Source organism: Nicotiana tabacum, chromosome 12 (assembly GCF_000715075.1).
Source record: "Nicotiana tabacum cultivar K326 chromosome 12, ASM71507v2, whole genome shotgun sequence".
In the NCBI taxonomy this organism is placed as follows: domain Eukaryota; kingdom Viridiplantae; phylum Streptophyta; class Magnoliopsida; order Solanales; family Solanaceae; genus Nicotiana; species Nicotiana tabacum.
The window spans coordinates 69,209,869-69,222,796 of NC_134091.1; the positions used below are offsets into that span (position 1 = coordinate 69,209,869).

Here is a 12,928-nt window from a genome sequence, read left to right on the forward strand (position 1 = left end):
TATTTATAGATCATCAGAGTCTACAGCACTTGTTCAAGCAAAAGTATCTAAATTTGAGGCAGCAGAGATGGTTGGAGCTATCAAAAGACTAGGATATTACCATTTTGTATCATCCCGATAAGGCCAATGTGGTCGCCGATTCCTTGAGTAAAAAAAAGGTGAGTATGGGTAGCCTTGGATATATTCCTGTTGGTGATAGACCACTTGCATCAGATGCTCAGGCCTTGGCCAATCAATTCGTGAGGCTAGATGTTTCAGAGCCTAGTCGGGTTCTAGGTTGCGTGGTTTCTTGGTCTTCCTTATTTGAGTACTTCAGAGAGCATTAGTATAACGATCCCTATTTACTTTTCCTTAAGGACACGATACATCACGATGATGCCAAGGAGGTTTCTATTTGATATGATGAGGTATTGTAGATGTTGGGTCAGATTTGTGTGCAAATGTGGATGGGTTGCGTGAGTTGATTCTTGAGGAAGCCTACAGTTCGCGGTATTCCATTCATCCGGATGCCGCAAAGATGTATCAGGACTTGAGTCGGCACTATTGGTGGAGAAAAATGAAGAAATATATAGTGGAGTATGTGGCTCGGTGCTTGAACTATCAACAAGTGAAGTACGAGCATCAGAGGCCGGGCGGTTTGCTTCAGAGCCTTGAGATTCCTGAGTGGAAATGGGAGCGTATCACCATGGACTTCGTTGTTGGACTCCCACAGAATTTGAAGAAATTCGATGCTATTTGGGTGATTGTGGACCGGTTGAATAAGTCCGCACATTTCATTCTAGTTATGACTGCCTATTCTTTGGATCGGTTGGCTGAGATCTATATATGCGAGATTGTTCATCTTCACAGTGTGACGTGTCCATTATTTTTGATCGGGGCACATAGTTCAATCGCAGTTTTGGAGAGCAGTGTAGCGAGAATTGGGCACACGGGTTGAGTTGAGAATAGCATTGCATCCCCAGACGGAGGGACAGTCAGAGCGCACCATTCATATATTGGAGGATATGCTACGTGCTTATGTTATGGATTTTGGGGGTTCTTGGGATCAGTTTCTACCGCTTATAGAGTTTGCTTACAACAAAAGCTACAAGTCGAGTATTCATATAGCTCCTTATGAGGCCTTGTATAGGAGGCAGTGCCGTTCTCCCATTAGTTAGATTGAGGCGGGGGAGGCTAGGTTGTTGGGCACAGATCTGGTTCAGGATGTCTTGGAAAAGGTCAAGTTGATTTAGGATCGACTTGGCATGGCACAATCTAGATAGAAGATTTACGCCGATCGAAAGGTTCAATATGTTGCATAAATGGTGGGAGAGAAGGTATTGCTCAGATTATCACCCATAGGGTGTGATGAGGTTCGAGAAGAAGGGCAAGTTGAGCCCTCGGTATACTTGCACTTTTGAGGTGCTTGAGAGGATTGGAGAGGTGGCCTACAAGCTTGCATTGGCACCTAATCTATCGAGTGTTCACCCAGTGTTTCATGTTTTCATGCTTTGGAAGTATTACGATGATACGTCTCATGTTTTGGACTTTAGCACGGCTCAATTAGATGGAGATTTGACTTATGATGTGGAGCCGGTGGCCATTTTGGATCGGCAAGTTCGAAAGTTGAAATCAAAGAATATAGCTTCATTAAAAGTTCAGTGGACAGGTCAGCTAGTCGAGGAGGCTACCTGGGAGACTGAGCGGAAGATGCGAAGTAGCTATCCACACCAATTTGAGACTTCAGGTATGATTCTAAACATGTTCGAGGACAAACGTTTATTTAAGAGGAGGAGAATGTAATAACTCGGCTGGTCGTTTTGAGTATTGTAGCCCCATTCCCCCATTCATTTCTTAATCTTTGTTCGTTTGTGGTTATGTAACTTGCCGGGGTGGTTGGTTTAGTTCCAAGGATGTTTCGGAATGAATTGGGACACTTATCCCCAAGGTTGGAACCTTGAGTTGACCGGATGTTGACTTATGAGTAAACGACCCCGGAATGGAGTTTTGATGGTTCTGATAGCTTCGTATGGTAAATTTGGACTTAGGAGTATATCCGGATATTGATTCGGAGGTCTATAGGTCGTTTTGGCTTGAATTGGCCAAAGCTGGAAAGTTGAAGGTTTGGAAAGTTGAGAAGTTTGACCGAGAGTTGACTTTGTTGATACCCGATGGTAGGCTATATTCTCATGTTTTAGTCGATTATTACATTCCAATTTACTGCACTTTAGTTGAATTTAAGCTTTATTCGCTAGTGTTTTGCACTAATTGTGTGTTTTATGCTTTGTAGGAGTGATTCCGAGCTATGTAGATGTTATGGAATGAATTCAAGTGATTTGGAGCTTTGAAGTCTGAGTAAAAGCCCAAGAAATTAATTCGGGATCGTGTTCGGGGATCAACGGATGATAGTAGAACGAAACAAAGAATCAAGCAGGCATATTACGCAGTGTCTAGTAAACTTCACATAACATTTCGCTCGGAACTCCGTTTGGGCTCCACAATATATTTCTCGAAATCTACTTCAAAGGGCTACAACTTTCATGTTTTACGTTTTTTTAAATTCCCAACGGAACAGGGTGAAAGGTCTGCGGCAAGTGCGCGGCCGCGCACTAACCGCGCATATGGGGCTGAACAGTGTGAAAAGTGTGCGGCCAGGTGCGCGGGCACACTTCCAGGTGCGCGGCCGTGCACGTCCAACTCCGTAAAAGTGTCCTATTTTGCGTAGGAGAAAGTATATTTGTTTGGGCCCGACCCTACTTGGTATATATACATGGAAAAATGGTATTTTGAGGACTTTTGACACATCTAAGACCTTAGGAGGCTAAGGAGAAGCTGGAGAAGGAAGAGCACAAGGAATCCATCATTCAATCCCAACTCAAGACAAGGGTTTGGATTGTTTTATGTTTTTCTTTACTTTAAACTTAATTGTGATGAATTACTCCATATCTATGGAGTAATTCTTCCTTAGGGATTGATGGATTTGGTGTTTTGAGAATTGTTTGTGGATATTAACTCTAGTTTTATGTATTGAATTGTTTTGGGTATTTTTATTGTTGCATATATATTCACATGTTTATGTAATCAAAATAGGCATAATTTGTGATGTTTTGCATTATCTTGTTGGTTGAATTCGTTGATTCTTCTTAGTAATCAAAAGAGGCTAGTTGAATTATTGTTTAGACCTAGTTAGGAGAATAATCGAAAGATGTTCTCCCAAAGATTAACCCACTACGAATTCTTGCATATCTTCACTGAGCTTAACTTAGTTTATATTGTGAGGTTGAGGCTTAATCGAGAGAGGATTTTCTTCTTATCAATTGAACTAATAACCAAGTGAATTCGAGAGACTTACTTGAACATTATAAGTGAATTGTCTAGAGTTAAATCCCAAACATTTGTCTTGCACCTATCCTATCAACCCTATCTTCTCCCAATTGATAACTTCCTTTGCTTAATACTTGCGTTGATTGTCATTAGCCAATAGTTTAGACTTTTAGTTAATTTTAGTTTTAATTCATACAAATCTAAATTGTTGATCATCTTGGATAGTAATTAAACTAGAAGCTACGAAAACACTGTTTAAATTCAATCCATGTGGATACGATAATTTTATATACTATATTCGACTAGCGAGCATAATTTTGTGTTGTGTTTTTAGCTCATCAATATAGGGCTCAAAATTTGGTTTCGGGAGTCGGAATAGGTCCGTTGTGTCATTTATCAGTTTTGTGCAAAATTTTGAGGTCAATCGGAGTTGGTTTAGTGTATTTTGGCATTGGTTTTAGAAGTTGGAAGTTCAATAGTTCATTAGGCTTGAATTTGGGTGCAATTCGTGTTTTCGATTTAGTTTGATGTGATTTGAGGATTCGACTAAGTTCGTATCGTGTTTTAGGACTTGCTGGTATGTTTGGATAGGCTCCCGGGGGCCTCAGTTGTGATTAAGATCATGTTCGGCTCATTTTGGACTTGTTGGACTACTGAAGTTAAGGTATCTAGTTTCCTTATACGCGTTCGTGATGGCAGGCTCGCGATCGCGAAGAGTCTTTGAGTGACTGGTGAAGATTGTGCTTCGCGTTCGTGAGAATTGGGTCCCGTTCGCAAAGGTTCTGGGAGTTGTGCATCGCGAACGCGTGAAGCATGTCGCGTTCACGAAGAAGGGAGGTCAAGCTCTGGGTGACAGGTGTTTTTTCATCGCGATCGCAAGGCAAGGACCGTGATCGTGAAGCTTCAAGGTAATTGTTCACCGCGTTCGCGACATGGAAGTCGCGTTCACGTAAGAAGATTTTTCAGCTGGAAAATTTTGTGCTTTGCGAACGCGAGGCATTTTCTGCGTTCGCGAAGAAGGAGCACCTGGGCAGATTTAAATACCCCAAATCGTGGGTTAGAGTATTCTTTTATATTTTTACTTGTGGAGCTCGTCTAGGGGCAAATTTTGTGAGGAATTTCACTACACATCAAGAGGTAAGCAACTTTTGATCATTTTTGTCCATTAATATTGAATACCCATTGATTTTCCCACATAGATTATGTGTTTTAGAGGTGAAATTTGGGGGATTTTGGACTAGGTATTGGAGAGTAAGATTTGGGATTTTGAGGGTCGATTTGTGGTTGAAATTGAATGATTTTGGTATGGTTGGACTCATTATTGAATGGGTGTTCGGATTTTGTAAATTTTGTCGGGTTCCGAGACGTGGGCTCATGGTTGAATTTATGGGTTGACTCTTTGAATTTTGTTAAAGAACTTAGCTTTATTGCCTGGAATCGATTCCTATAGCTTGTATTGATTAGATTAAGTTGTTTGTGACTAGATTCGATTCGTTCAGAGGCTGATTCGCGAGGCAAGGGTTTGTTAGAGCATTGAGTTGCGCACTTTGAGGTAAGTAACACTTCTAAACTTGGTACTGAGGGTATGAATCCATGTAATACGTGTTATATAGTTGGTGTTTGGGTGACGCACATGCTAGGTGACGGGCGTGTGGGCGTGTACCGTGTTAATTATAACTCGGTTGCTTCTGCAGTACTGTGCAGATATTAGTCTTGTTTTGTCCGTGTAATTCCTATGTGTTAGAGTAATTGAGTTGTGATTCATGTAAATCATGTTTAGGCTATATGCTTATTCTGTTGGAACCCACTGAGGTTATTTCTACTGTTGAGTTATTTGCTTAAACTGCAATTATGTACTCAGTCATGTTTATTCATATGCATATCATATCTCAGTCTCTGTTATCATTTAATGTTATATCATGTTATCATTGTTTGGGCTGAGTAGTATAAGACTTGTGAGCTCGTGAGATTGGAGAGATTGATGACTGAGTTGGGTCTGAGAGCCGGATTGTGAGTGTTATTGTGGATCGGGTTGCGCACCGCAGGAGGCCTTATTCTCTTATTTATTATTGTGCATCGGACTGTACGCCGCAGCATACCTTATAAGTCTTATGTTAGCACTTGGGCAAGATTCGCCCCTCCGAGTTTGACATACCAGCAGCGAGCGCATGCACCGTGATATATATATATATATATATATATATATATATATATATATATATATATATATATATATATATGTGTGTGTGTGTGTGTGTGTGTGTGTGTGTGTGTGTGTGTGTGTGTGTGTGTGTGTGTGTGTGTAGTGATATCTACATGTGCTTTGGTGAGGGGCATTGATGCCAGGCACCCATACAGTGCTGAGTGATTGTGTGTGTGATGAGTGGGCATTGAGATAAACATATTTAGTACTCTGAGGGTGTGAGTACTTGGGAATATCACTGTGATACATTACTTTTGACATGCATATTTGACATGTAGGCATAAAGATGTAATATTCCTCATGCTAGTTGTACTTGGCATATTTTATCAGTGTTGGGTTTAAATTGTTGAACTTGAAAGCATGCCTAAATTTATGTACTATGAACGAGCTGAATATGAAGGTTTCTCTAAGTTATAACTGTCATTCTCTTTGTTATATCTGTGTTGTCATTATTTTAGTTCTGACTGTATCCTTCTGAGCTCGTCACTGATTTCAGCCCAAGGTTAGCCCTGTTACTTATTTAGTACATTGAGTCGGTTGTACATATACTACACTCTTCACATCATATGTAGATCCAGGTACATCTGGATGTGGTGATTGCTAGATTTGGTGCTAGTTCATGCTCGGAGACTTTGAGGTAGCTGCTATGACACCCGCAGACCTTGACTCTCCTTCCTTTCATTTTTATTCAGTATGGTTCTATTTTCTCAGATAATTGTACAGAGTTTCAGACTATGTTGACACTTAGTAGCTCATGTACTCAGTTGTACCAAGATTTTGGGATGGTTGTAGTAGAGTTGCAATTATTTTTATCAGATATTTACGAAACTTTCCACAGTTGAGTTAATTAAATCATGTTTTAATTCAAATGCGTAGTTGTTATGTGATTGACGGCTTGCCTAGTAATGTGTTAGGCGCCATCACGACAGGTTGGGATTTTGGATCGTGATATACTGTTGTTTATCTTCTAGTCAGACAATGTTGTATTAGATGTTTTTAGACTATCTCTGTAAAGCTTATGACTCAGTTCCACCAATTGTGGGAATTTTGATATAAATGTTCTGTTTTGAGTTATTATGAATTTTTATCGAATTATCTTATTATCTAATTGTTAAATTCTGTTAAGTTATTCATGAATGTTAAGCTTACCTAGTCTTAGAGACTAGGTGCCATCACGACTACCTTAGGTGAGATTTTGCGGTCGTGACAAGTTGCTTGAGGACGAGTAAGAGTTTAAGTATGGGATGGTGATAAATAATGGAAAGTTCATCTTTTGAGTATGTTTGCATATTGCTTCTTATGTGAGTTGTAGGAGATCACATAGTTTTTGAAGTGAAAAGATGCTCATTATGTGTTTCTTATGTGTAGGAATATACTTGCGCGGAAAAGGATCAAATAGGAGAAAAATTAGTGAAAAAAGAGTTGAAGAGAAAAGTCCCGGACAACGAAGCGAGGGTCACTTCGCCAGACCGGGACCAAAGCAGAAGAAACCAGAAAAGTCCCAGACAGCAAAGTGAGGGTCACTTCGCCATACTGAGACCTGGGCAGAAAAATTCCCCAACTCAACCTTACTTCATATAGATGTGATAGTTATCCACTTTTTGAAGGGGGAAATACTACTTTGGAGTAAGAAAAGACTTTGGAGAGGAAAGAACACGTTTGGAGTAAGGAGAAGGATACAACATCACGTTTATTCCTCTTTCTTTCTCTTTTTCTATTGTTATGATATCTGGTATTGTATTTTTACGAGTAACTAATTTCTTATCTAGGGTTGTGACTGAACCTCTTAGGGGATGAATTTTTTATACATTAATATAATTAAGCCTTTTTACTTCTTTACTTGTTGACCTATATATTTATTGTTATTGATTGAAGGGCCCTCAATTGATTGTGTCTATTAATTATATGTTACTCGAGAGAGGATAAGGTGATTGTAGAACAACGCCACTCCCAAGACATACGAGTGATCGACACATCGGGTTTAAAAGTAGGATTAGAGACGACGAAGCTTTGATGTGGTCTTAGTGAGCTGTGAAAAAGTGTGAGCTAGCGTAATATAAAAGAATATGACTAGTAAATTATTATAGTTACTCGAGAGAGAGAGAGAGAGAGAGAGAGAGAGAGAGACAGAGAGAGAGAGAGAGAGAGAGAGAGAGAGAGAGAGAGAGAGAGAGAGAGAGAGAGAGAGAGAGAGAGAGAATTATAATAAGTCGAGTGCTCACGATCAATAGAGAATACTTAAGTGATATTATAAAAAATGTAGCGAAAATAATTCTGACAATTGAAAAAATTATAACTCTAGACTTTTCCAATCTTGGGTCCAACCCTTAGTATCTTTAGTTGATAATTTATATTGCTTTAATATTTGTTAGTTAATTAAATAGACAATAGTTAATTAAATAGACAAAGAAATTACAATCTTTATAGCTAGAAAATTATTTGAACTTGTGTTTCTTAGTGATATTGAACAACTGTAGCGAAACCTTAGATCTCTGTGAGATTCGATTCCGGTCTCTTAGACCAAATTATATTTACAGCGACCACTTATATTTTTTTAGGACTAGAGTTGGGCGTGATCAGTGACGTTCCAGAAATATGTGTATAATTATTTGCATTACTAGCACTAGAAGAACTACCTCTTGTTTTTCTATTCTTACCACTACCATCCCCGCTACACGCTTTTTTGCTTCTTTAAGTATGTCTATTGTTCAAATTAAATTAAATTAACAAAACATATAATTTTAAATAATAAAATAAAAATAAATACCAAAAAAAGATAGAGCTGGAACGAGTGTACCAGGATGCTACACTAAGTTTGAATTTGAAACCCGCAAATCGCAATAGCACACTTTAAGTCTTCTCTTGATAAATTGTAATTGTATAGTGGCTACCGTAATAAACATTGAAATAAACTTAAAATACCAATTAATTGATAGTAGTTCAAGAGAGAATGTAGCAAATATAGAGGAAGAGAGATTGTTGTGAGAAAAAAATAGAGAAGATGGAGCTATTTATAGTTTTTAAAATATTAAAATTATAATTTATTAATTATTAGGGGTGAGAGCGAATATTTTTCATGGGGAGGCCGAAATGGCCATTTCAGCAAAAAAGAGTTGTTGGCTAACGGTCTCCCCAGATTTTAACCGTTGGCAACGGTCATATTTTTTTTTTTAAAGAAGATACCATTAACTGAGCTAGACCGGGTTAAAATCCGGTAAGGAATCAGTAATTCCTTACTAGGCCAACCGAGCTCCTGTAATGAAAAAAGGTCTGCACCCATCTACACCAACCTCCCTAAACAACCCATCCTGTCTCATTTCTTATAAGACCGGACTGACCTGGACTATACCGGGTCGAACTGGATAGGAAACGGGCTCGTCTGACCCGATTAAAACCTTTAGGTGAAATCGAGCATTGTATATTGAAATTCGAACCCAGAACGGATAATATACTAAAAATCCAAAACCCAGTTCGCAACTTTTTGTAATGCCTTAGAAATGATAATATATCTTAAAATATAAAGATATATAACACCTAAACTTGACCGCACTGTACGAACATCAAAATTTGTTATCTTATCAAGCATAGATCATCATATTCGGGTTTTCTGGTTCCGTCAAAAGTGAAGTGCTGTTTTGCTTGTGTACGAAGAATGAAACCAAAAGCATTAAACTCAGCACTTCATCTAATCTTGTATTTGTTAGTGCTTTCAAACAACTTTTCTCTAGTTTATTTATTATTTTGGGAAAGTTTGAACCCCATGAATTGTTAATAGAGCTTGAACTTTTTGAACTCTATGAATTGTTGCTGGGGGTTGAACTCCATCATATTATTTTGGGTTCCATTTGTAAAATCTTCGAACTCTACCATCAATTGCTGATTTGCTAGGATTATTTCATGTTTTAGTTAGGGGTAAATACGTCAATTTAGTTGGATCAATGGCTATGCTAATACATTTAAAAGCTGGTTAAACATTAATAGCCGATCCAAAAAGTGGCTGACCCAACTAATTTTTATATTTCTAGTGTTAAAACAATCGATCAATTAATTTTGCCTTAATGCCAAACTAGTTAGTAGGGGTTTACATGGATCGGGTTGGTTCGGTTTTTATCAAAAGCAAATCAAACCAACTATATTGATTTGTATTGGTTCGATTTTTCGGGTTTTTCAGATTTTTTTGTTACATGAATATTTTTCAATCTTACTTTATTAAAGTTATAGATAAAATTTTGATAAGTGAATATATATTTAGTAAAAAAAAAAAATACAAACATATGATCCCTTAAAATATTCTTAAAAGAGAATTATTTAGTAACACATGACAGTTATTTTCTTAGTTGTCTAACAATAATTTTTCATTAATGTGCGCTCTCAAAGTTAACCGAATTTAATATTTAAACGTAAAAATGAGGATGATACCGAAATAATAATATATTCTATTTAATTTTAAATTATCAAAATACCATTTCAATTTCGAAAAAGATATAAAAAACTTGACATATGAATACGGAAGAATAAAGAGATGCTTAACATATTTCAGTAACACTTTTGCTAAGAATGTGATACAACCCATTATTTATAGTAAATAAAAATAAATGCATTTCATAGTTCTATTAAATATTACATCCAGCGAGTGGGTCTCAAATAATTCTACATCTTTTTAAAGAAAATTTCATATAAAGTCTTAAAAGCATATATTTTTATATATTGATTTGGTTCAAATATTTTTACTCAATATCAAACCAAACATAATTGGGTTTTTTAGTCGATTTGATTTGACTTTTCGATTTGGTACGATTTTTCGGTACGGTTTGAATACCCCTGTAGTTAGGATCAACACACAAATCGTCTGTATCTATTCTATTCTATTGAAGTCTATTTCGTTACTAACCTAAATAATTTGTCGTTTAAATAAATAATAAAAAAATGCACTTAAATAGCCATCCATCTAACCAGTTCAACAGAAAAAAAACTGATGAGTGTATTATATGTATAATTCATGTAAACACATATATAATCGTGTATAGTTAATATATAATTTATGTATACCGGCTACAAAAAAATAAATAATAAATTCGACTAGAATTTAAAACAAAGCTCCTTACAAACACTCAACTTATTATGAATGCAATAACTACTGCATAGTTTTGATCCTAACTAGCTAGATGCTATCACTTATATGGATCATGTATTTTTATTGTATTTTGGTCTTAGCTAAAACAGAGCATCTCTATATTGGAGCATCAATCCTCATAAGCAATTAGGTGAAGAATGCATTTCAATTTGTCGTATTAGAAATTTTTGGCAGCTAAGTAAGATATGGGTATGTTGGCTAAAATAATTGCTACTTAGAAAAGTTTAGCTATCTTCCAAAACTTCTTTAATAAACCAAATTGCTCAGTCAAATACAGCAAAACATAACATAAACGGGAATTTTTAAGTACTCTTTTATCAGAACGAGCCTAACTAAATTGTTTATTGAGTTTCTAAACATTGTATATGCTAGCATTTTAAGGTTCTTGTATTTTTTCTTCCACTATCTTGAAAACTTTGACCTACTTCGTTTTTTTTTTTTTTTAACTGACTAGTTTCTGAAATCACATTGGACATAGGCATCATCAAGTCTTAATAGGTGTGAATTCGTTCACATTACCCCATTTCCTGAACCTCAATGTATCGGAAATTGTTTTTTTAAAAAAGAAGCATCAGTACGAGTGCGAATACTGATTTTAATAATTTCAAGAAAAAACTTGGTGCTCTATTAATTTCCCATTTGGTCCTCCTTGTGTCCGTTCTGTTTCTCCGATCCATCCTTGTAATAATGCTATTGGGGTCGTTTTGTTTGTTACTCCCTTTTTTTGTTGTTTAAAATAAGTGATTTTTTTAGATTTTAAGAATGAATTAATTATTTTTTTTTATATTGTCTTAGAATAAATAGTGTTGGACTATATGATAGGAGTGTTTATGTGAAGAGATAGTAAATATTAATATGATCAATTTCATTGATAATTAATGTTAAAAGATGATTTTTTTAATACATATATAAAAACAACCAAAAAATCACTTACCGTGGAGAGTAATAAATATCTCTCTTTTATTCATTTCTCATTTTCCGAAGTCTATTGAGCGTGCAAATTGACGTCCACGGCTCCACCCCCACCACAAGAAAATAGAAACTAAAAGAATCTCTCATTATATATACATTACCCAAGGAGAAAATAAACATAGTGAAGATAACATAATAATAAAAGAAAAGAAAGGAAAAAACACTCTTCCTTCTTTCCTCCTTTTGCTCTCTTCACCAAGATTCAATGGCTACTTCCCCAACCACTAGAACTCCAAGATATGGTCAAAGTGACAACACGTTTTCAACCCCAATTTTCACTATTTCTTCTTCACCTTCTTACTCTTCCAATTCTTCCTTTGGATCACTTTCTACACATGATCATCATTCCCCTTTTAGCCCCAACACTCCTTTTCAATTCTCTAATAAGGGAGTGCCATTTTCTTGGGAGTACATTCCTGGAATTCCGAAGCAACATATTTCAAGGAAAAATAGCTCTTCTTCAAGCCAACTTCTCCCATTGCCACCACCAGCTGGTAATCCTCCAAATTCAGCCAAGAAATTACAAAGGTTGCGCGACGAATTTTCTCCGAGAAAGAGTGCTAGTGACAGCTTCAGTAAAGATCCATTTTTTGCAGCATTTGTGGAGTGTTCCAAGGATCAAGAACATCATGAGAACTTTAGTGACATTTGGAAGAGTAGTACTACTTCTTCTTCAAAAGTAATGGCATCAACAAGAAGTTTAAGTGATAGATTTGGATTGATAAGCATGTATGCATCTTGTAAAAGAACTTGTACTGTCTCAGAATCCATTGTTTATCTTCCAAGATCAAGAAATTATGATCTCCTTAGTACTCGTCGAACAAGCCGGTAAAAAAGGGTGAATTTGTCAACTTTAGTGTCATTGGCCAAAGGGTCATGACTCAAGTTCTACATCCATAGCTAGATGGCTTTACTATTTCATGTACGAAATATTATTGTGACTTATTTGGAATTAATTAATATTTTTGTATATTTTTCTATGCTTTTATGTATTAGGAGTCCTATGAAATATGTGAGGACAAATAGTATGTCCGAAAATTATGCAGTGTAGTAGCTTTTTTTTGTGATTTTAATATAGTAGGAGTATTATTTTACTTTGCAAGGAGAAAGCTTCAATGTGTTGTCACTAAGGCATGAGCAATTGCACAATTTCGTCTCGTGTTGTCACGATGTTATATGCAAATTCTATCCTTTCTGTATTTCATGTGATGACTTCATGGCATTTTGAGTAAAGGTTACACAAACCCCATGTGAGATTTTTTAAAATATTGAGAAAATAATCTTGAAAAAAATGATTATCGTGGACCACAAAACCA

At 36.4% G+C, this 12,928-nt stretch overlaps 1 protein-coding gene across 1 annotated transcript; it reads left to right on the top strand.

Annotated features, from left to right (window-relative positions):
- The first annotated feature begins 11,817 nt into the window (after window positions 1–11,817).
- On the top strand, window positions 11,818–12,444 carry LOC107808178 (uncharacterized). The gene has a single exon (XM_016632674.2). It carries the CDS (start codon window positions 11,818–11,820, stop codon window positions 12,442–12,444), a length of 627 nt encoding a protein of 208 aa, XP_016488160.1.
- Window positions 12,445–12,928: the final 484 nt, after the last annotated feature.

What these genes read in the sequence shown, in the direction of transcription:
- LOC107808178 (XM_016632674.2), top strand. Translation starts at nt 11,818, where the DNA reads ATGGCTACTTCCCCAACCACTAGAACTCCAAGATATGGTCAAAGTGAC.